Here is a 25,128-nt window from a genome sequence, read left to right on the forward strand (position 1 = left end):
CCATCACCGTTCTTCACATATCCTTCTGCTGCTCTAAATACCCTGACTCTTGCAATGACTTTTGCCTTTTAACCAGGCAAGACAATCTTTCCCTCACCTTCCCTTAGTGCTGATATTGTAGTTCAGCTCAAGGGCTTCCACTGCTTAGGTAAGAAGAGAGGGAAGACGCATTCTACTCTTCCTTCTGGAGTTAAGGGTGGGAGAGAGTCTGTGGTACTTTTTTTTTTTTTAAGGCCGTACCTGAGGCATATGGAAGTTCCCAGGCTAAGGGTCAAATTGGAGCTACAGCTGCTGGCCTAGGCCACAGCAACAGGGCAATGCTGGATCCTTAACCCACTGAGCAAGGCCAGGGATTGAACCTCAGTCCTTATGGATACAAGTAGGGTTTGCTACCGCTGAGCCACAATGGGAACTCCAGAGAGTATGTGTTCTTAATAACTGAGTATAAAAGTCCAGTATATATTTTCTCGTCAAAATCTGGGACAAGTACTTTGAAGCAGTTCTGTTAGATCGATGTTTTCGGTATAATTTGGTTAAAAGAGAATTTAGTTAATGTTGGCCTGGAAACTTTACGTTTTAATGGAAAAATGTATCCCTACTCTAAATAAACTTATAAAGGAGCTATTAGAGGACAGCTAATTGGCAAGTTGGAATCTGCTTGTATATTTGAAAAAGATTAGAAAATTATATTATGGAGTTCCCGTCGCGGCGCAGTGGTTAACGAATCCGACTAGGAATCATGAGGTTGCGGGTTCGGTCCCTGCCCTTGCTCAGTGGGTTAACGATCCGGCGTTGCCTTAGCTGTGGTGTAGGACGCGGCTCGGATCCTGTGTTGCTGTGACTCTGGCGTAGGCCGGTGGCTACAGCTCCGATTCGACCCCTAGCCTGGGAACCTCCATATGCCGCGGGAGCGGCCCAAGAAATAGCAAAAAGGCAAAAAAAAAAAAAAAAAAAAAAAAAATTATATTATGCAGCTATGTGAAGACAGTGGCAGAAATGAGTGTTATTTCGTTAAGAGAAATAGCCTGGCATGACAGAGAAATATTAAATGAAAAGGACAGGGTTTAAATACAAAAGATACTTGAAAGTGAGAGAGGTTTTTTCCTATTTAGTTTTCATGGAAAAAATATTAACCAATCAGAATTTATCCTAGGATGCAGGCCTAGTTTAAACACAAAAAGAGTCTCTCCCTGCTTTGTGAAGAAATTACAATTATATGACTCTAATGGTTCAGTGTTGAAAGAGCTTTTAAAAAAATGTTCAAAATTTACTTCCACATTATTCCAAACTTAGAAATAAAACATACGTTAAAAATGAGTTTTTGACTATCAAGTTTTCTCTTTCACATTTGTACCTTTGAGCAAAACTCAATAACAACAAAATGCTACCCTCAGTAGGTTCAAATTGTTATAATTCTGATTTCTAGTTATATATCACAATAAGGTCTTAAAAAAACGTTTGAGGAACTCTATTACTTGGCTGAAAACTATATCAGAAGAGGTACTGGTATTGTATTTTGAAAGGTTAACTTATCATTAGAGAAAAATTTATAACGATTCTTTGGTACCTACCTGCTAAACTACCAAAGGTGAGCTTTCTGCGGCCCACTTTCTCAACAAGCCAGACACCCACAAGTGTGAAAATGAAATTCGTGAAAGCTGTAACTGAAGCCAGCCATATTGCAAGTCTATCGTCTTCAACACCAGACATCTGCAGAATGGTTGCACTGTAATACCTGGAAGGCAAGAATAAAACAATTTTTGCTGTTATTTATTCAAAGAAACAGAGTTATTCACATAGAAAAACATCTACCCAACTAAAAAAGACCAAGAATAACTGCAGTAATAACATCAAGTTAACATGAGAAATCATCCAAACTATTTAAAGGATCACAACACAAGAGACTGTGTTCAGATAAATTTATTCTGAACTTTGTATCAATAAGAAGAGATACTCAGAGTTCCTGTTGTGATTCGGTGGGTTAAGATACCTGACATAGTGTCCACAAGGATGGGGCTTTGATCCCTGGCCTTGCTCAGTGTGTTAAGGATCCAGCGTTGCTGCAAGCTGCAGTGTAGGCTACAGATGAGCTTGGACTCGGATCTGGCATTGCTGTGGCTGTGGCGTAGGCCAGCAGCTGCAGCTCTGATTTGCCGACCCCTAGCCTGGAAACTTCCACATGCTGCAGGCAAGGCCCTTAAAAAAAAAAAAAAAAAAAAAAAAAAAAAAAAAAAAAAAAAGGTGGTGACGAGAAGAAGAAAAAGAAGAAATACTCAAACAAGTGAATAGAGGGCTGAAACCACATCCACGACAGTGACAGCTGGCAGTTTCACTAAAACTATCAAAGATATGCTCCAATTCTATGGAATGAATTAGAAGGCAGCATACACTGTGAAATTATTTATTTAAAAGAATAAAGAGACTTGCTGCCTATATTGAACAGAATGTGATATAATCACAACCACCTTGTACAAGTAAAGACTTTCTGCAAAGACACAAGGGATAAGAATATATCAATTTTTCTGGCATCCAGTAAGGAGATGAGAAACCGACATGATGTACAAAAGAAAGACTTTGTGGTTCCCGGAAAGGATATACTTTGGTAAATTTTTAGGACAATCCATATGGTTAGGTACTATAGACTCATTTTGTTCTAAATGAAGACACTGGAAACTGGCTTTAAAAATCCACAGTACCAGAGTTCCTGTCGTGGCTCAGTGGTAAAGAACTCGACTAGTATCCATAAGGATGAGGGTTTGATCCCTGGTCTTGCTCAGTCGGTTAAGGATCTAGTGTAGCTGTGAGCTCCAGAGTAGACTGCAGACATGGCTCACACTGGCATTGCTTTGGCTGTGGTGTAGGCCCTCAGTTGAAGTTCCTAGCCTGGGAACTTCCATGTGCCTCAGGTGCAGCCCTAAAAAAAGGATCCACAATGCACAATAGCAGATATGTGTGGTATTTTTAAAGATGACAGGATTATCCAAAGACATTTCTTTTCTGGTGAAAATATCAGTCGTTGTATCAGAAGATTACTTTAAAGTGGCCCTTAAAACAAAGGAAGCAAAATACTCTTGGTGAATCTATAAAATGTGATAGAATTTAAATCCTGTAGACACATTCTGAACCATGGCTTTCTTGGTCTAGCTTTCAAGCCATTATAAAATACAAGCTAGCTTTACCCAAATCCAGCAGTTGGCATCCAAGCAGTGGTTCAGTCAAACTGGGTTTTCCACAGTTACAATCTACAGTTTCTGGATATTCATTAACTTTTTAATAATATTTCAAAAATAAATATCTGTTTTAAATACATTTAAAAGTCTCATTGATTCATCAATGGGCTCTACTATTTTTTAAATTAATAATGATCTTCTTATGTAAAACATTAATACCAACAAGACTCATTCATCTTTTAATAAAAAGTGTTTTTCTTTTTTAAAGTGGTAAACCAAACTAATAAATTGCTATGCAGCATAAAGGATGTATTTTACTGATCAGTTATGCCAACCATTTAAAGATTTTGAATTCTGACAGCTGTTGTAAAAAGAGAAACTCCCAGTGAAGCTTCTCCCATTATCATGACAATTGTGAACATTCTGCAGTCAGCATGTAAAAGTGATTATAAAATTGAAAACAACGCAGTCCATTTGAGTGGTGTGTTACAGTTTCCAAGTGCTCCTGCATACACTACTTCATTTTCATAAAGACCTATGCAGCAAGGGCAAACCTGAATGTAACCACTGAGAAACACACACAAATCTAGAAAGGCAGAAAATAGAAATGTTGAAAGAAAATTCAAGTATTTAAAACCCCAAAATGTGATACTTGCCATGCTATTCTATGACATTTCAGAATCTTCTCAATATTTTAAGAATAGAGACAGCAAAGTAATTCTTTCAAATAGAGCCATAAAAAACTAAACAAAACATAGATTACAGATGGCCCTCCCTCCATATTTGGGGATGCAGAATGCAGACACGGAGGGCCGATTATTCTTTGTCATTTTACACGAGGGACTTGAGCATCTGCTGATTTGGGCATCTGTGGGGTAGTCCTTGATCCGATCTCTCATGGATACTGAGAGACAACTGAAGACACATTCTTCATTTTTAACACAGTAAAACCATAAAATTACAGATGTTAAATTAAGGGCTACGAAGGGAATTAGTATCAAACAAAGTTGATCAATGTCGGAATTTTATTTAAAATGAAAAATGCATCCTAGGTATACAAAATGATTTCTTTTATGGTACCTAATTTATAGTGGCAGGATACAACCAAAGACTGGACCTAGGAATCAGACACCGGCACTCTAAAGGCATCTCTGTGGTATCATGTTATATCTATGTATTGAGCACCTACTGTATAAACTATGTGAGTTACTAAGATCCCACAGATAAGTTATGAGATCCAGGTGTTGCCCTAAAGAAGCTCATAGTTTAAGAGGACAAAATGGGAAGTGATAATTTTAATGTGGTAAGGTATACAAATCGCACTGTGGCATAAAAGACAAACCAAATAATTTTATTTGACGTGTAAAGTTCCTTGATTTTCCAGGGAATTTAATGCTTGAGTTGAATTTTGAAGAATTCACAGGGGTTTGCCAGCAGGTGCAATGATCTGGGAGGACATTCGTGGTAAGGTAGAGGATATGACACATAGGAAGGACACAAGTGCCAAGTACTATGCTGAGCTCACAGAGCTGAGGTATGTCACCTGGGCTGAACATGCTAAGGTACGGGGGGCCGGGGGGGCGGGGAGGAAGAGATGTATGACATAAGGCTGTAGCAGAAGCTTCTGCTGGTAGACAGGCCTTGAGTGCCACACTCTGTGTTTGTCATTTATTCTGTAGGCAATGGAAAATCATGAAACGGACTCTAAAGAGAAATAACACAGTCTGTTCTGTGAAAAGAGCACTTTAATAATAGCTAAGTGGGCAGACTGGAGGCAGACTGAAACAAGGGTATATTGCCTTGACGCGTATTTCAGGCTGTTACACGGGCAACAGGACCCTGTAGATTTTCTGTATTAATGTGAAACAGTGAGCGTAGGGGCTGAAATTCAGCGGTGGCCTTATATCTTCCTGTCAGTGAGTATTGCAACTTCGACCTCAACCCACAATAAATCTTCCTCTGGATAGAGTGCCTCACGTTTTCATCTGCATTTTCCTTTCTCGAAGGCTGGTACATGTATTAGTTTTCCTTGCAGCCATAACAAATTACCACAAGCTTAGTGGCTTAAATCAACATAAATTTATTGTCTAATAGGTCTATATGTCAGAAATCTGAGACAGGTTTCACTGGGTGTCAAAAATCAAAGGTGTCAGGTGGGTATTCCTTTCTAGAGGCTTCAGGGGAAATAGATTTCTTTGCTTTTCTCGGCTTGTAGAAGTCTCCCACAAGCCCCACAAAACTTGAGGGGACCCCTTCCTTAATCTTCAAAGTAGGTCAAGTCCCTCTCAGGTCCCTTTACTCTGAGATTCCCTTCTGCTTCCTCGACATTTAAGGACCTGTGTGATTACATTAGGCCAACCCACTTAACCAGGATAAGCTCCATATTTTAAGGTAAATTGATTAGCAGATTTAACATGATCTGCAACCTTAATTTCCCTTTGCCATGTAATGGAACATACTCACGGGTTGTTTACGACACGTAACCTTTACGGGCAGATGCTATCACATAAAGATGCTAGTAAGCAGTAAAATAAGCAAAGGGCCAACAGTTAGAACAAGAAGGTGAGGATGAAGACAAGAATATTCACTGAAAGGGTAATCAGTGCTAGAAGAATTCGGACAGTAACTACATTCCCTTTCATAGGGCTCTTTGAAGGGCAGGGAATGACATATCTCGGTCAGAATAATTCATGAACCTAGTTTTTGAAAGTCAGGTCATGGACTGGTGAAAGACACATTCAATTTACAACATTTTTGTAAATAATGCCATCCACCATTTATGTGATGGGCTACCACTGTACTGAGTGAGCCTTTACGTAGTAGCTCAAATTTGTACAAAGCCTAAGAGAGTTTTCTTCTTAAGAGAACAATATGAACAACTCAGACAGGCTTTCTTCCCTTTTTTAGACTCAAAGGAGGGATGCCTTCCCTTTTCAAATCTTTTTATAATATCCATCAGACAAACAATCATCTTCTTCCAAGACTCCCTGGACAACCTTCAGTCATCTACACATCCCATCTCTTCCCCAGAGTGAAACAGAAAGGCCTGAGGGCACAGATTCCCACAGATCACCCTCCCAAATCTCTGCAGATGCTAAGGACAGAAGCAGCCAGGTGGTTTGTGTACCGCTATTTCGCAGGTTATGTGAGATGTGGCTTTGGTCCTGAATTTTAAATATGAGTAAAACAGAATAGTTTTAGAAAACATTGTAGGCCTCGGCAATGGCCATCTAGCCTGATGATGACTCTTCACCAGCAATAAAAGAATAAATGTGAGCACTATATATGCCTAGGAAATTACCTATATTAGAATCTGAACAACGCATTTCACAGGAATTTCTTTAATTATTTTTATTTACTGTAATCAATTGTTATTTCCCAATACTTTTTTTTCTACTGTACAGCACGGGGACCCAGTAAAATATACATGTACATATTCTCTTTTCTCATCCATCATAAGTGACTAGACATAGTTCCCAGTGCTATATAGCAGGACGGAATTTCTGAAAAAGTTATTTTTTCAGCTTCTTGAAGCTATAGCCTGTCACTCTCACCACTGCTAGTATAACAGAATTAATTTAGCAGCACAAGAATTAATTTAGGCACCCAATAATTGTTTGTTAAATTTATTGAATTTATCTATCACTAACTTTTAAAAAGGAATTAAGGATATCTACAATAAAAAACATGATAGAATTGCTAAACTGAAAGTAAAAGACTGAGAAGAGAGCAGGAGAGAGAGACGATGAAGACAACTCTATGAAAACTTTGGATGCATCACCACTACAGGCTAGCTCTGAAATTTCTGGCAGCCAAGGAAAAATAGTACATGACAATTTTAACCATCTGACAACACAAATCAGGTCATAATGAAGATACACGTCTTCTGGCAATGAAATTATAAAGACTTTAATTTCATGAGTAAAAGTGATATGGAATATATTCTTCCTGACACTGATGGCTGAATGCAATAAACAGATGAATTAGTCATAATTATTTTAATTCAGGTGGCACAAAGGTGATAGGTTCTAGCAGTGCTGCAGACAGTTTCCAAATATAAACCTTGGCTAACTCGACAGTCTTACAGGACATGCTCACACGTGAGAGGAAGACAACGTTAAATGAGAGGATTGGAACTTATGGAGCGTAGCTAAAGGATCATTAACCCTGAGAGAGTCTCATTATCCAAGTCATGTTGTTTGGCACGTTTAGTTCCTGGTATTATAAATACATTTATTTGTATCCCATGCCTGAATACAGTGACTATAGATGTAAAATGTCATTCTAAAAGATATTCTTTTAACTGAAAAATTCCATTTTCCTACTGGGATAGTGTCTATATAGTCAAAAACATGGGTAATTATGGAAACGACATCAATAGCTTTAAGAGAAAAATGTTCACCCAAATAAAAAAAATTTAAAAAACAGTTTATAAGAATAACTAAACTCTTCAAATCTAGTTTATATACTCTGTATATTGAGAAATCTTCTTTGTGTATTATTAGATACAAATTATAAAGCCAAAAATAAAAGTTAGAAAAGCAGAAAATAGGATTTATGTATATCATATATTTTGAGCTAACATACTAGTTTACTGTATTATACTATTCTTAAATTTGGCAATCATCCAAAAATCATAGTAATCCTCAGAAAGTATAATTACTAACCACATTTACTATATTATAAGATAATTTTCATAATTTAAATGATTTCAGTAATCTTCTGGGGAGAGCAAAGTGTGCCAAAGGAAATTAGGGATTACTAGAGACCCTCGGTGGACCCAGTGTGATCTACCCTTCATCTCAGAGACCAGTCCCCTCAACCTGGCTTCACACTTCAGGAAACCTCAGGAGAAAGAATGTATCTTACTCAGTTCAACCACATCATTAACCTTCCCTGGGCATTACTAAGAACAGTGACAGAAGCTCCCTAATGTGACCCCCAATTCATCAATTTGCCAGATTAACCTATTAATTCTTTTTACAAATTATATGCCCAAAGGACACTGAACAGGACACTGGGACTTCATGCGGCCTTGTAGTTCCACTTGTTGAATTGTATACATTTCAAATTGTGTGTGTTTTTCTCAAACCTATTTATGCCTGTCATTGTAATTATGTAATTTAATCAAATAATACCTAAATCAATAGAATATAAAATGCTTAATGAGTTATATTAAAAACAAAACTGTATGCTTTTAAAAAGTCAATAAAGGTAAATTATTTTAAAAAATTTTGTGGGCAACCAACCACAAAGACATTGAGGATAAAGTATATAAGTCTAAAAAAGATTCTACCCTTAGGATTTTTCTCGTGTCTTTCAGTTCTTGCTCTATTTGAAAGAAATTAAACCTGGAATTCATACATGACAATAGTGAGTGTGGTTTATGCAAGGAAAACAATTTGGAAGTTCAATCAGTGGATGTGATGAATTACTGCACAACTAGAAATAAAGTGTTGCTCGGCAGTAACAAACCCGACTAGTATCCATGAGGACGTGGGTTTGATCCCTGGCCCCACTTAGTGGGTTAAGGATCCAGCGCTGCTGTGAGCTATGGGTTGTAGGTCACAGATGCAGCTTGGATCCTGTGTGGCTGTGGCAGCTACAGCTCTGATTTGACCCCTAGCTTGGGAACTTCCATATACCTCAGGTGTGGCCCTAACTAGACAAATAAATAAATAAATAAAAATAAAAAAAATTTTGAAGGCATCTATGCATCATTTCCTCATAACTGTTTTTCAGCCCACTTTCATCTTATCAGTTAAGAGGGCTTTTTCCTCATCATGTTTCACAACCTTACTTATTTCAGCAATAAGCAGGAATCCACGACTTTCAGGTCACCTGTTTCTACCGGTCATTTACTTGCATATGAATCTGTAGATTCAGTAATTTGACTCAGTCTTCCTCCCCCAGCCCTCCCCCACTCTTTCCCTGTGCCCTGTGACCTGTCTGGACAGAAGGGCACCACCTTCTTACAGATTAGAGTCCAGGCTGTTTTTCTCTCACATTCTCCAGGTTATAGAAAGAAATGACCCAGACCATCCTCTAACCCTCCATTTTTAGTCACTGGCCTATCTTCTGGTCACTTGTCTTTCAATGGCAATTTCAATACATGCCTCACCATTTCTTCTCCACTCTGACTTCCATGCCACGATTCTTGGTAAGAGCAGCATCCACACGGACCACCCATAAAACACCTGTCTCTTAGCTGCTTCATTCCTAAAATCCTTCAGTTATCCTTGTCTCTGACTAGCACCACCTACCCTCACAGCTCCCTTACTTGAATCCCTCCACTTACACAATTCTTCACGCTCCCGGAAACTTTAAGCTATACATTCTACCTCTTTGCAGTTATCCATCATCATCCATTTCTGCCCCTTTCCTGTATCTGGACTTGAGTAGTTTAGATTTCCCAAATCAGAAGTTCTCAGGTATTGGTGCTATAGAATGACTCGAAGGGCCTGTTAAAACACAAATTGCTGGGCTCCACTCTGAATTTCTGTTTCAGTAGGTCTAAGAGCAAGAACTTGCACTTCCAACAAGTTTCCAGGTGATGCTGACACTTCTTTGAAAACTTACTCCCCAAACCATTATTATAATTGTTTCCTTTTCACCATTCTCAAATTTCCGGGCCTGTTCCCCTTTTGCCATATTCATGCCATAAATTCCACCTCTGCTTACTTATATTCAGTTATGCTTCCACTCTGCGATTACACCTAGCAGCTGAAGGTTCTAGAGAGAAACACACAAACTGACCTCATCTGAAATTCCCTAAAATGCTCTCTTACCATACACACCACTTTTCTTCTGGTACTAGTTACCTTCTAAAGAAGGTTTTAAACTCACTGGTTTGTTTGTTTTTTTAACTGTATCCATGACTAAATTAAATCTCTCAAATAACTGAATTGATTAATGCTCACACAAATATTTAAACAATTCAAAGGGTTTAAGAAAGAAATAGAAAAGTTCCTGGAGCAGAGTGAGCGGGAAGGGTAGACAGTTTTAACACACTCCTCTCGGTGATGATTGAAGCTGTAGCCACAGGCCTACACCACAACCACAGCAATGTGGGATCCGAGCCGCATCTGCAACCTACACCACAGCTCACAGCAACGCTGGGTTCTTAACCCACTGTGTGAGGCCAGGGATGGCACCTGTGACCTCACGGTTCCTAGTCGGATTTGTTAACCACTGTGCCACGGCAGGAACTCTGAATGCTACATTTTTTTATGTCACAGTGCCCAACATACTACAAATAAGACACTGCAATAAATTTATAGCTTACCTATTGAATACAACGAATGTACATGATAACAGTAATAAATGTTTTAACGGAAAAAATATGTAATGGCTGAATGTCTTGATAACATGCAATTAAAACACATTTATGTGAGGCCTACCATGTGTCAGAAGCAGTGGGAGATAAAAGGACAAGTAATACCCAGGACTGGGGAGGGCAGGGTCTCTTATTCCACTGAGGGAAACAGCCATACACATAAAAAGTACATCCCAATGGGGCAAGTTTTACAGGAGAAGTAAGAGTAAAAGGTTATTCGAACTTAAAGGCAGTGATTAACTGCACCCAATAGTCCAAATAGTTAATTAGTGATTCCCATTAGCCATAATACTACTCCTCATATTTCAAGACTGAAAAAATACAAATGGCAAGGCATTTAGGATGCTAGTTACTATAAGACTTAGTCTGGGAGAGCACTGAGAACTACTCTGAGCATTCAGAGAGAAGTAGAAAGGACTTGAGAAACTGCAAGTCATAACCAGCATGACAAACACCTATTTGGTTCACTGATTAGAAAAACTGTCGTAGCAGAGATGAAATTCTTGATTTTAATTTCATAGGAGATGGTCAGGATCCAAGCGTGACCACATTTAAAGCAAGCCTTTGAGGCAGAGGGCCCATGTAAATGAAAAAGGAGCTCTATCCTTTTTCTGGTGCTCATGAAGGCAAAGAGTTGAGTGAGGAAGAAGGAATACTGGAGGGAAAGGATGCTGGATGCTGTGAAGGTCCACAGAATTGCTCAGTTCTCAAAGAGTGAGAACACCACAGATTTTACTTGAAATTCCCTAATATGCTCACTCTTCAACTCTCCAAAGGCTAAGTTCACCTCCTGAGGAAAAGAATGGGCTTGTGCAACAGGAGCAGGCAGGGGAAGTGGAATGCAACACTGTGATCAAAGTGCCAGAGAAGTCCATCATCTAACACATAAAAAGATATAGATAATGCTTTTTTCCCTCTTTCCTGCTATAATACTGTGGATGAAGGAATTGCATGGCATGATTTAACTGTTCTCGATATGAAAATTGTATCTGAGTTTAGAGGATTACAATAAAGTTTCTATGAAAATAAAGTTTCAATTTATTTCTATGATAAATAAAAGCACCCAGAAATTCTCTCTGATCTTAGTAAGGAGGAATTGTTCTGCTTCTCTGGGACAACTGTTTTGTTTCTATCTTAGAGACACTGTGAGTCATGTATTGTACATATTGTAGTGGCTGCTAAAAAATTTAGAGAAACATGATTCTCAAACTTTAATGTCAATAAAAATTCACCTGAAGACTGTAACAAACACAAGATTTCCAGTTGTCCATACTCTTGGCTCATCTTCACCCACTCACCCTGCCCAGAATTCAGATTCATTCCAAGGGATCCTAACTTAGGGCATTCCAAGTCCACTTGGAGAAAGACAGGTGTTATGACCTAGTTTGTACAGAGAATACTGTACAGCAAGTTACTTGTACAGAAATCATCTTATCATGTCCTACTTTGTCCTGTTTCCAAAATCACTCTTCAAAGTTTATTGTACCCATTGCCTCTCTATATAAAAGGACAGTCTTCAAACTTTTTCTGGAATAAGGAAGGGCTGAAGTGAATAAAAACTTTTGAAATAGTATGAATAAATCTTATTTTTCTTTTTCCAAATATTGGAGAAAGAAAACTGATCAATTTTTTAACAGCAGAGGAACAAGTTGAAGCTATAACAGCCTTGGGCAAAAAAGACTGCAAAGAGAGGGCTCCCGCACCAATGTATTATAAAATAGTAAATTAGGCTGACTTGATGCAGGCACACTGACAGTACTGTGTCCTTTGATGTTCAAAGAAAGACCTAATACTGCACTCGGTTCATTTCAAGTGCACGCAAGAAGCACCAGGACATGCTTGTTCAATTATTAGTGGAACTGCAGGACCTTTCACAGATGCTAGAAAAAATTCTGCCTATGTGTACACATGAAATTTGACCTAAAACAGAAAAGCAATTATGAATGACTCAGTGTATATTTATTGAGGGGATACTTCATGAAATACATTTATTTTATTTTTTAAATACTACAGGAAAGCACTGAATCATCTTGCTAACTCTAAAACTAGGAGAATTAGGAAAATACTTTTTGAGTTAAATACTTTTGTGTGTCTGAATTGACTGGATTGTCTTAATTCTCCACTTTCCTTGAAACATGTAGAATTGGTTTTATAAATGCCCCTTTCACTTCTTGTTTTTTATGATGAAAACCTCAAGCCAGTGCATAAGAAAATATACAAGTGGTAAACAACAAGAATAATGGCTGACTTTTATTAGCACTTTCCCAATCTATGAACCTCAATTTTAGCCTTGGAGTTGACGGCAGAACTCACCTCCTGATAAAAGTGGAAAAGGAGAAATTGCATCATTGAGCTCTTACTATATGCCAAGAAGTATCCAGATGTGGTTTACTCATATCAATCATCACAAACATGTTAGGAAAATACAAACTCGATATGAGTCAATGATAAGCATTTTTAGGGTGTAATTAACTCAACATAAAAGCTCTCCATTATCACACATACTCAGGATCCCAAAGAGACTGTTAGGGAAATTCTTACTTAGTTTGTTTACTCTATGCACAAGGCAAAACATATAAACCTTACACACATTTACCACTTTACATTTTTCATTTTCTATAGCTAAAGTCTTCTGCATCATTTAGCACTTTTGCTGCCAAATAAGTTGTCATTAATAGTGAAATTCATAAAACATAAAAATCGTAAAATTATATTTATTTAGAAAAAGACCTTCAGAGCTAGGCCAACAGGTGGACAGCTAGGCTGTTACAAGAGGTACAGCAGAAGTACGCTGCCCCTTAAGGGGAATACAGAACTTGTCCCAGAGGCTCAAAGCCAATTAAACTCTCCATTGGGAACTGTAGAATCAATTAATATAAACTTAGATAGTAGATTTAAAGGAAAATATAAATAACAAAAAGAGCATCTTTAGAAGGAAGGAACATGCGAGAAAAAGAAGTAAAGCTTCTCACACCTCTGTCTATCAAGACGATGGTGGGGCAAGCAGCTATTAGATACTGAATGGGAATTTTTTTTACAAGCTTTTGCATAGCAAGAGAAACGATAAAAAAATAAACAGACAACCTATGGAATGGGAAAAAAATAGTTTCAAATGATGCAACTGACAAGGGATTAATCTCTAAAATATACAAACAACTTACACAACCCAACAGCAAAAAAACCAAAAACCCAATTGAAAAATGGGCAGAAGACATAAAGGGACATTTTCCCAAAGATATGCAGATGGCCAACAGGTACAAGAAAAAATGCTCAACATTACTAATTGTTAGAGAAATGCAAATCAAAACTATAATGAGGTACCACCTCACACCAGTCAGAATAGCCATCACTAACAAGTCAACCAATAACAAATACTCAGCCATAAAAAAGAACAAAATAATGTCATTTGCAGCAACATGGGTGGAACTAGAGACACTCATACTAAGTGAAGTCCAAAGAGAAAGACAAATACCATTTGATATCAGTTATATCTCATACACTATTACACATTTTAAGAGAGTACAGGCAGAGTTTATACATTAGTGATGAATAATATTTTACTTTAAGTTCTAAAATCTCATTTGTGTTATTATCCCATATGATTATTTGAACAGAAAAATAAATATAATTATTCATATTTTTATGAGCTTCCACTTCCAACTTGTCTCTGGGCAATAATACTTTATATTTTTATATTAAGTTAAAATTGCCACATGAGAGTAGAAATTCCAAAACCTGTAAAATAATCCCAGTCACCACTATTAAGTAATATATGTTTGTATCACTTTTCTAGTATGAAATCAGGCAATTATTAGTATAAAAAATCTTAAATCATATGTACTGAAGAAAAAAGTAGAATATTATTCAACTTACAGGAAAACATTGGCATCTGTTTTTCTTAAAAGAAGATGTAATCAAAGATTCATGTAGTTCATTAGGGCATCATTATTATTACACAACATTAGTTATAAAACTGAAAAAATTAAAACCGCATTGTGGCTGGCAGAGTAATGGCTTTCCAAGGATATCCATGTCCTAACACCCAGAATCTGCGAAAACATTATCTTATACAGTAAAGGAAAATTAAGATTGCAGATGGAAGCAAGGTTACTAATAAGTTGACCTTGTGACAGGGAAATTATCGTGGATAATGAATAATGAATTATGGATAATTATGAATAATTTTAATTTATTTCTTTTTACTGTTTCATGTTAACAATGACTTTTATTATATACATATTTCATATATTTACATATTTCATATATATATATACCTATTTCATATATACATACATATATATAATATGGCTGTGCCCGCAGCATACGGAAGTTCCCAGGCTAGGGGTTGAATCGGAGCTGTAGCTGTAGGCCTACGCCACAGCCACAGCAATGCAGGATCCTTAACCCACTGAGTGAGGGCAGGGATTGAACCCGTGTCCTCATGGATACCAGTTGGGTTTGTTACTGCTAAGCCACAATAGGAACTCTGAACTCTACATTTTTAAAAAACAAATGGTAACAGAAAAATGTTGGTGCCTAAATTACTAAGAGTCTCTCAAAGTTTCAAAAGTACTTTTTTCAAATTTGAAGATGTGTACAAGAAATATCTCCTCTGGGAAACCTTTATCAACCATTCCCAATCCCCTTCACCCTTTCCATGAAGCACTGAGCTCCCATATATGCTCTGTGATTACTATTCACATAGCCTCTCAGCACAGAGTATAACTGCTTCTTTACTTTTCTGACTCCTCCACTGAACTCTCATTAAACTTGAGGAAGGGCATTCTACTTTGCTCATGACTGGATTTTCCCATTCAGTCAACGAGGTTGGCTCATAAGTAAAATCATTAATAGTTTAGGCCAAAGAAGATGAGAGGTTTGTAACTTGTTTTAAGAGAGCAAATGAACACCCCTAATATATTTACTGAATCCTACTACTTCTTCAGCTAATGAACTATAGGAACAATAAAAATATGGTACTTCATGAGTTCTATAGTGAAGATTAACACATGAACTTGAAAATAACAGATACCATTTTCTGCAGGCATATTTTACTGCCAACCATACTGTATGCATATTAGAAACCTGGAGGCTTGGAGAGGTTAAGAACTTGCCTGAGGTTAGTGGTAAGGATGGGCTCATTCCCCTCCCTCTAAATGGGTTCTCCATTTACCTACAGCCTTTCCTAGACATTCAGCTGAGACAATCTCTCTCCTTTACTGCGAAATGACCATTTTTATAAGTGGTCTGATCTTCATCATTAGTTGTATGTGTGTGTATATATATATATACATATATATATATATGTATGTATTTTTTAAGTTAGTTTGTAGATACCATAGGAGGGAAAAAATCCTTATCTGGGAAACATGTTTATTTCAATAATGAATATAGTTTTGTTAGTAGGTTTAATCAAGCCTAACTTCTGTTCTCAAAAGTTTGCAAATCGCCAAAGAGCTTGCATTTTATTGCAGTTTATATTTCTACTTCTGCTCCACACGGTATACTGCCTATATTGTAAGTAATAAAAGGAGCCTGAGCTAAGAGAAAGCCACAGTTACGCTTCTGTAATTAACAAAGCTGTCTCTTCCCCCATCTATCTCATTTATCTGCATGTCTTGCAGCAGGCTGGCAAGGGCATCTTTCCTCACCCTTACACTTGCTGGGTCCAGAGCCAGATATGCTGGCTTGTGCATGTCTTTACTTCTCTCCTAAGGAGATCATGATACTGTTCCACCCAGCCACAGGACTTAGGACTGGTGCTGTGCAATAACAGATTTCACTGGGTGAACTCTGGATTGCTTATGGTTTTTATCACAGTGACTTGACCTGTAGAACTCTTGAGGCTTAAACTTTAGTCAATGTAATTTTTAAAAATTGCATTCTTCATTTTTATTTTCATTACTTTCTTGTTTTTCTTACTGATAAATTGAGTGCATTACACAATAAACCTAATTCTTTGAACAGAATCTCATGAATCTTCCTTTCATCTCAACCATGAAAAACAGCAATTAATGAATATCAATAGTAGCCTGGCCAATTAATATGGATCAAGTAGATTTTCTTTAAAAACTAAACAAGAAATATCATATTTGTTTCAAACTGGTGATAGAAAAGCTCTCTATAACAGAGGGGATAAAAATTTGTCCCCCAAATGAGTATAGATATAAGATAAAAAGCAGAGAGATTAAATCAGCCAAAGTTGTATTAGATTTTCTTTCACATAAGCCAAAGGTATAGAACAACATCATGTTTGCAAAGAAAAAGAATGCAAGTCCTGACATTTATACCCATAATTTACCAAACCCTATAACCAAAAAATCAAATTAAAAAATTTAACTATATTCTAATTTTAATATTACAGTCTGAATTCAAGTTACTCTAAATTCAATTAATTGAATTCAATTGTCATATTATTGAGATTAAAACATGATAATATCATCTTTGCATATTCTCTACTGTGAAAGACAGTTCAAAATACTAAATGAGAGAAACCAATGAGAGTTACAGAGAATAAGTAAGCAAAACCATATTAAGTCCTTTATGGGTTGGCCAAATTTCTAGGTATATGCTTTGTGGCACTTTAAGAAGCTGATTGTTTCCTTCCAGTAATTTATTTTATCTATACCTATTTTGTAAAAAATAAAATATTTATTTGAAAATTTACAGCTTTCTAATCAAAATAAAATTTATAGTTAATTTAAAAGTAAGAAGTCAGATTCCAACTAGAAAAACTACTCTTTCATGCAATAAGTAATATGTGCATTTTTTGAGGGGGATAGAGTTTGTTTATGGGAGGAATCCTGGACGTGGTTTTAGAGTCTTCATTTTCAAGTTATTTATTAACTAAATTTAAAAGAAACATTTTCTGCAATTTATTTTAAGCCCACAAAATAACATCTTCAGATTCTTTTAATACCTGAATATATAAAGTTTCAACTTCTGAACTCACAGTCACATAGAACTTAAAAAATCAACCCATTCTTTTTGTTAAACAGTAAATTTTTACAATGATGATTGTGTTAGTAGTGAGTAACTTAAATGTTGAAAAAATGGTGACATACATTTCAAAAGGCAAAGCAATTTACTTTTAAATGCTTTAGCCACACTTGGTAGGCAGTTTTTACTTTACAGTTTACTACATTTTAATAAATGTCTTTGCAAACATTTAGTAAGCATGGTCATACCATCCTACTAGCTACAGTACCATGTCACTAGGTCTTTTGCATATAGTCACAGCTCTACTAACTAAAGTGAAAATGAAGGTCTCTGAAAGTCTTGAAGTATCTTCAATTGTCAGTAAAAAGTATTGCCATCACACTTTTGAGTTAAAATTTTATTCTGCTTTACTTTGTTTAATTGTAATTCACTTAATACAGATATCCTCAAGGCAGCAATTCTTAAAGCTTGTTCTACCATGTGGACACTAACACTGGCAAGTGCCATTTTGAAATCCTTCCTCTAGCTTAGTAGCATGGGGACCCCAATCAGCCCACCAGCCTGTCTGCACCAGTACTGGGACACCTTAGGCCAAGCAACTAATCGGGCAGGGACAGAGCCCCACTAACCAAAGGCAGATTGCTTTAAGATTTCTGAGCCCACAACTGACCTGACAACTCTGTCCAACAGAGGACCCAGGAGCCAGCCCCACACACCAGTGAGCTGGCACTAGCCCTAGGATCCCCAGGACTCTGCAGCCAGAGACCCAGGACCTGGCCCCATCCACCAGAGGGCCAGAACTACACACCACTGGTATGTAAGGGACTGGACTTTTATACCAGTGGGCAGGCACCAGTTACAGGACCTCTGCAGACCTACAACCTACCGTGGAAGGATCCAGCCACCCACCAACAGGCTGGCACCAGCCCCAGGATCACCTGGGCTTCTGGATCTATTCATCAGCAAGCCCACTATCAGATCAACATGAGGCCAGGAACCCCCCCAGGGTTCATTCATATATCAAGATAACTCCATCTCCAAAATACTTTTGATTCCTTAGCCAGTGGCCCCAGATTCCAACCCCACCTACCAGTGGACACCTACCATCTACCAGCACGGAGACTCCCAGGAACCTGCAGCCAGTCTCTAGAACCTCGCTCTGCCCACCAGTAAGCCAGCACTAGCCTTGGGATCCCTCAGAGCCAAGCTCCATCCACCAATATCAGCCATGGGATGCCCCTGGGCCCTTGCCCTATCCACCAGCATCCCAATACCAGCTCCAAGTCACCTTGGGCCTCTCAGCCAGCCGACACAGGATAGATCCCCACTCACCAGCAGAGCACCACTATCTTTAGGACACCCTGGAAGCCACAACCAGCTGTGTCAGGAACTGACCTCACCCACCAGCAGATCAACACCAGATATGGAAAACCCACACGTAACCACCATCCCAGAACCTAGTTCTGTCCGCCAGTGGGCCAGCACTGCTTCATGAACTGGTCCCACAACCAGTGGTAGAAAGCTTCTGTACAAGGCAGGTCCTAGAAGCCAAGTGGACCAGAGGCCAGCCACACCTACCAGGACACCCACAGTAGTAAGCCTCTCACAACAGAAGAACCTACACAGCCCACATAGTGGCAGCTTTAGAGCATATAGCTCTGTGGACCAGTGGGAAGTGTGTTGCTGGCACACATAAGACATCTACACATTTTCAATCTGATTAACAGAACATTCATGAATACAATAATAAAAGCAGATTATAGCAATAATATTTTTGTTGACTTTTTTCTCTGATCCATAATCAACATTCAGACATGCGAACTACTAGAACCTTTAAGTAAAAAATTTGCTTGATGTAAGAAAAAAATGTCAAGAAGAGATAAAATTATCTGTCAAGTCTAGAAAAATAATTTATTCTGCTGAACTGATTTAGCTTGGATATTGCAGTGGTTAACACCCAGACCATATTTGAGATAGAGTAAAAATTCAAACACTGAAAAGATTAAAGGGCAAAATAAAATTAAACTGATCTTTTTATGCTATTTCAAAGGCACATATTTTAGAGTCAAGGCAAACAACTAAAACAGACATCGGCAGTTCAAGGTCAATCCAAAGAGCTAGCTAGACTCATGGGAGAATACTGACATTGGGTGGCAATAAAAAATACAAGTTAAACAAAGATAAAGACTAGAGAATGGTGTAGGGAGATACAACAAAGAAAAAGAGAGAGAAAGCAAGCAAAAAGGGAAAGAAAGGAAGAGGTAAGAAAAAAGAAATGGAGATTAAACCATTTAAGACAACAATAACTGTCCAAACTGCCGCTATATGGAAAGCTAGTGAGCAAACCCTAGTACATCTGGGCTTGAAAAGCAATCTAGGACAATGACCTACATCCTGCTGGAAAGAGAAGGGACCACAACCAGGAGCAGCAGAATGCTAAGTAATAGGTGGTAGGTGGTCTGCCACTCCTGGATGCAGCTAAGGCTGTGACTAAACTGTAAAAGTTACTTTTCAAAGAAAAATATGATTTCTAAGAGAAAATAACAATGCTCAACAGGGTTTAAATATGCCCCAAGTTTTCTTAATCTATTTTAAAGACTGTAGTTTGTATCTGTCAATCCCATATTCCTAATTTCTTCTTCTTCCCTTTCCCTTTCCCCTTTGCTAACTAACCACAAGTTTGTTTTCTATACCTGTGAGTCTGTTTCCGTTTTGCGTGTAAATTCCTTTGTATTACTTTTTAGATTCCACATATAAGTGATATTATATAGGACTTATTTTTTTCTGTTCAATTTTTTCACTAAGCGTAATATCCTCTAGGTCTATCCATGTTGCTACAAATGGCAGCATTTCATTCTTTTTTTAATGGCTGAGTAATATTCCACTGAGTAAGTATCACATATTATTTTGTGTGTGTGTGGCTTTTTAGGACCAAACCCACAGCATATGGAGGTTCCAGGCCAGGAGTCCAATTGGAGCTGTAGCTGCTGGCCTTCACAACAGCCACGGCAACACAGGATCCAAGCCACATCTGTGACCTACACCACAGGTCACAGCAATGCTGGATCCTCAACACACCAAGCAAGGTCAGGGATCGAACCTGAAACCTCATGGTTCCTAGTCATATTCATTTCTGCTGTGCCGTGATGGGAACTCCTGTATCACATATTCTTAATCCATTTGTCTGCTGATAGTCACTTAGTTGCTTCTATGATGCTATCAGCACTAGAGTGCATGTATCTTTTCTGACTAGTGTTTTCATTTTGCAGGGGATATATACCCAGGAGTGAAAATGCTGGGTCATGTGGTAGTCCTTTTTAGTTTTTTGAGGAACCTCCATACCGTTTTCCATAGTGGCTGCACCAATTTATAACCCCGCCAACAGTGTATAAGGGTTCCCTTTTCTCTGCATCCTTATCAACATCTATTATTTGCTGTCTTTTTGATGATAGCCATTCTAACAGGTGTGAGATGATCAAGTGCCCTGAAAAAACGTAGTTATGCTTTTGGCGGTCTTCACACACAGACTGTAAGATACGCCCAAATAGAGCCCGCAATTTCACAACCTCAATACCTCTGCTTAACAGACAGCTGTTATAACAATCAACTGCCTCCCACAAGTATGCAGGAAGAGATACTGCAATTCCACGGCTATAACAGGTAGGAGGAAGATGTTTCACTGTTTCTATAGAGAACTGCTGGTGGACTAAGACCTTTAATTCAGGAGTTAGGCAGCACAGGCCCTGTAGAAAGCTGTGTGATGATGGAAATGTTTCATATCTGTTCTGGCCCATATGAAAGAGATACCAGTCACCTATGGTTCTTGAACAGTGAAAGTGTGACACATAATCCTTAAAGTAAATTTTTTATTTATTTAATTTCGATTAATTTTCATTAAAATACTCATATGTGGTCAGTGGCTATTCTACTGATAGAAGAGAGTTAGAAATGCTGTAACTAAAAGCCCAAATGAAGTAATACCTTCAACTTATAAAAATTAGAAAATACAGTATTAAAAAAAAAATCACTCCATGAAGAGAAATCAAGAGGGTGAGTGAGAAGAGGTGGAGTTAGTTCATCTACTACCATAAATACATCAAAACACAATTACATATGGAACAATCCTCACTGAAAACTAACTGGAAAGCAACGGAAGGGCTCCTGTACAACCAAGGCTGTAAGAAAGATACATATGTACTTGGGTAGGAAGGGAAGAGCAGTGATCAGGTTGGGACCTCTGCTCCAGGAAGAGAGTCAGAGGAACAGGGAGAATACACGAGTGGACACCCGCCATGGGGAGTGAGCAGGTCAAGTCAGACTGTGTTTCCCAACCCTGGGGTCCTACATGTAGGAGATAAGCCCCCTTGGCTGATTGGAGGACTGCTGAGTCAGATAGAAAGGCTGGATAAGCCTGGACTATGCTCATGAGGAGCACGCCGACTAGGCAAGGTGGAGAGCAGCATGCCCTAATAGCTGCCAGCTTTCCTGCAACAGACTCACTGTGTGCCCCTGCCCTGCTCACTCTACACCCCAGTGTGACACTAGATGTGGGGTCTCCAGAACCAGGGAAAAGACTCAGCCTAGTCTCAGGGCAGAGCCCAGGTCAGGTAGCAGTGGTCATTGCTGGTGTTTACTCAGGCAGTGCCTCAGAAGCAGCCCGGGTCTCTAGTAGCAGCTGCTGTACCACAGCTAACCCTAACATATGCTGAGAATCCAAATGGGTCCCTACCAGGCCTGCAGAGCAGTTCCACAATGGAGTGGGTGGGGAGGAGGGAAGGCTGGGTGCAGACAAAGGGGACTTGAATGCAAGGCTCCATCTGGCAGAAGCACAGATACCTACACTGGCAGAGCATTAGATGTTTGTTGGCAACCAGTCCCACTTGTTTCAGCATCTGCTCTTCTGGAGCAAGATCCTCATACAAGGAGAGGAAAAACATACACTTAAAGGGAAGAGAGTGAGCTCAAGCCTGAACCTCAGGGCTCCTGCTCCAGCAACTCGGGATCAGACCCCAGCCCTGACAAGGTAATAAGCAGAGAAGAAACCTCGCCTTATATTCTCCACCTGCTCTAACCCATCCATTTCCAGCTCCATCTATTACCAAAGTGATAATGGCTGTCAGAACATCCTGAGAAAAGATATGATGACATCCATGTTAAATCCAGCTCTCCCATCAAAGGCATTGGATACTTGCAATCTGTATAGCAATACTCCCACACAAGACTACCCCTTTAAGACCAAAGTAGATCAATATTTCACCTAAACTTATATAGGCAGAGAAAGTTAAAGCAAAATGAAAAGGCAGAGGAACTAATGTTAACTGAAAGAGCAAGAGAAAAAAAAAATCCCTGAAAAAGTAAATAATGAAGCAGAAATAAACAGTTTACCCGATAAGGAACCCCAGACACTGATAATAAAAATGTTAACTTGGAGTTCCTGTCATGGCACTGTGGAAACGAATCCGACTAGGAACCAAGAGGTGGTGGGTTCGATCACTGGCCTCGCTCAGTGGGTTAAGGATCCGGCATTGCCATGAGCTGTGGTGTAGGTCACAGAAATGGCTCAGATCTGGTGTGCTGTGGCTCTGGCTACAGTTCCGATTAGACCCCTAGCCTGGGAAACTCCATATGCCATGGGTGAGGCCCTAAAAACAGGAAAAAAAGACCAAAAAAAAAGTTAACTGAATTAGGGAAAAGAAGTGATCTAAACACTGAATATTTTAACAAGGAACTAGAAAATATTAAAATAATCAGAAATTCAATAGTTGAAATAAAAAAAAAATAGAGGGAATGAACAGCAGATTAAGCAACACAGAAAAATGCATAAGTGATCTAGAAAATAGAACAATGGAAATCACCCAATCAAAACAGAAAGAAAAAGAAACTTAAAAATGAAAGCACTTGAAGTAATTGCTCAGCTAACATTACGTATTCTAACATTCACATTATAGAGGGGTTCCAAAAGGAGAAGAGAGAAGGCTATAGAAACTATATTTGAGGAAATTTTGGTTGAAAATTTCCCAAACATGAAGAAGGAAACAGATATCCAGATGCACAAAACACAGAGGTGACCAAACAAGATGAACCCAAAGAGACCCAAGTTAAGACATATCAGCATTACAATAGCAAAAGTTAAATATAAAAAGATAATTCTAAAGGCAGCGAAAGGAAAACCAAAGACTCCTCTATAGGGAATCTCCATGAGGTTGTCAGCTGATCCTGCAGAAACCTTTCAGGTCAGAAGGTAGTGGCATAATATATTCAAAGCATTGAAAGGGAAAATCCTGCAACCTAGGATACTCTACCCAGCAAGATGATCTTTTGAAACAGGAGAGGAGATAAAGATATCCTCAGACAAAGAAAAACTAAAATAATTCATCAATACTAAACCTACCTTAAAAGCAATATAGAAGGATCTTCTCTTAATGGAAAAGAAGTAAGAATCTATAGGAAAAGGAAAATCTCATGAAGAATGGCAAATATACAGTAAGAATTGGGGACCAAGTAATTAAATAAGCCAGGACATAGATTAAAAGACAAAAAATTGTAAAAGCAACTACAATACACGAGGGATAAACATGAAGATGTAAAACATGACATTAAGCACACAAAATGTGGGAATGGGAAGTAAAAAGTGTAGGTCTTTTAGAATGCGTTTGAATGTAAATGACTACCAGTTCAAAAGAAGTAGATATAATTATGGGTCAATATATATGAACATCACAGTAACCACAAATCAAAAACCTAGAACAGACACACACACAAAAACCAAAACCAAAACAAACCAAAACCAAAACAAAAAGAAATGAACAAAAGCATGCTACTGAAGAAAACCATCGAACCATAAGGGAAGAAGGACAAAGAAGAAATGAGCAGAGAACTATAAAAAACAACTGGAAAATAATTTATAAAATGACAATAAGTACACATCCATCAATAATTATTTTAAATGTCAGTGGACTTTTGGTCTGATTAAAAGACAAAGAGGGCTTATTAGATAAAATAACAAGGACTTTCTTCTTTTAAATTTTAAAATTTTTAAAAAAATTTTGTCTTTTTAGGACTGCACCTGCAGCATAAGGAGGTTCCCAGGCTAGGGGTCAAATTGGAGCTGTAACCACTGTCCTACGCCACAAGCACAGCAACACCAGATCCGAGCTGCATCTGCGACCTTCACTAAAGCTCACGGAAACACCAGATCCTTAACCCACTGAGCATAGCCAGGGATCGAACCTGCGTCCTCATGGATACTAGTCAGATTCATCTCTGCTAAGCCAAGATGGGAACTCCAACAAGACCTTTCAATATGCTGCTTAGAAGAGACTCACTTAAGGGCTAAAAATACATACAGATTGAAGGTGAGAGAATGGAAAAGGCTAATTCATGCAAAATGTAAATGACAAGAGTGCAAGGGTAGGAATACTCATATGAGAAAAAATAGATTTTAATACGAAGTTATAACAAAATACAAAGAATGGCATTATGTAATGATTAAGGGATCAAAACAAAAACAGGATATTACATTTAACATATCTTCACCCCTGTAATAGCACCTATTATAAAGCAAATACTAACAGACAGAAAGGGAGAAACTGACAATAACATAAAAATAGTAGAGGACTTTAACATCACACTGATATCAAAGATCAGATCAACCAGACAGAAAATCAAATCATGCAACAGTGG

The 25,128-nt window shown here is 38.2% G+C and overlaps 1 protein-coding gene across 1 annotated transcript in view; it reads right to left on the minus strand.

Annotated features, from left to right (window-relative positions):
- Positions 1-25,128, minus strand: part of SLC2A13 (solute carrier family 2 member 13) — a 378,855-nt gene that overhangs the window by 107,418 nt on the left and 246,309 nt on the right. The window contains exon 5 of the mRNA XM_021092534.1: positions 1,572-1,735. Within this exon, the coding sequence (XP_020948193.1) occupies positions 1,572-1,735 (164 nt within the window). The remainder of the gene's footprint in view (positions 1-1,571; positions 1,736-25,128) is intronic.

The sequence above is a fragment of the Sus scrofa genome, chromosome 5 (assembly GCF_000003025.6).
Source record: "Sus scrofa isolate TJ Tabasco breed Duroc chromosome 5, Sscrofa11.1, whole genome shotgun sequence".
In the NCBI taxonomy this organism is placed as follows: domain Eukaryota; kingdom Metazoa; phylum Chordata; class Mammalia; order Artiodactyla; family Suidae; genus Sus; species Sus scrofa.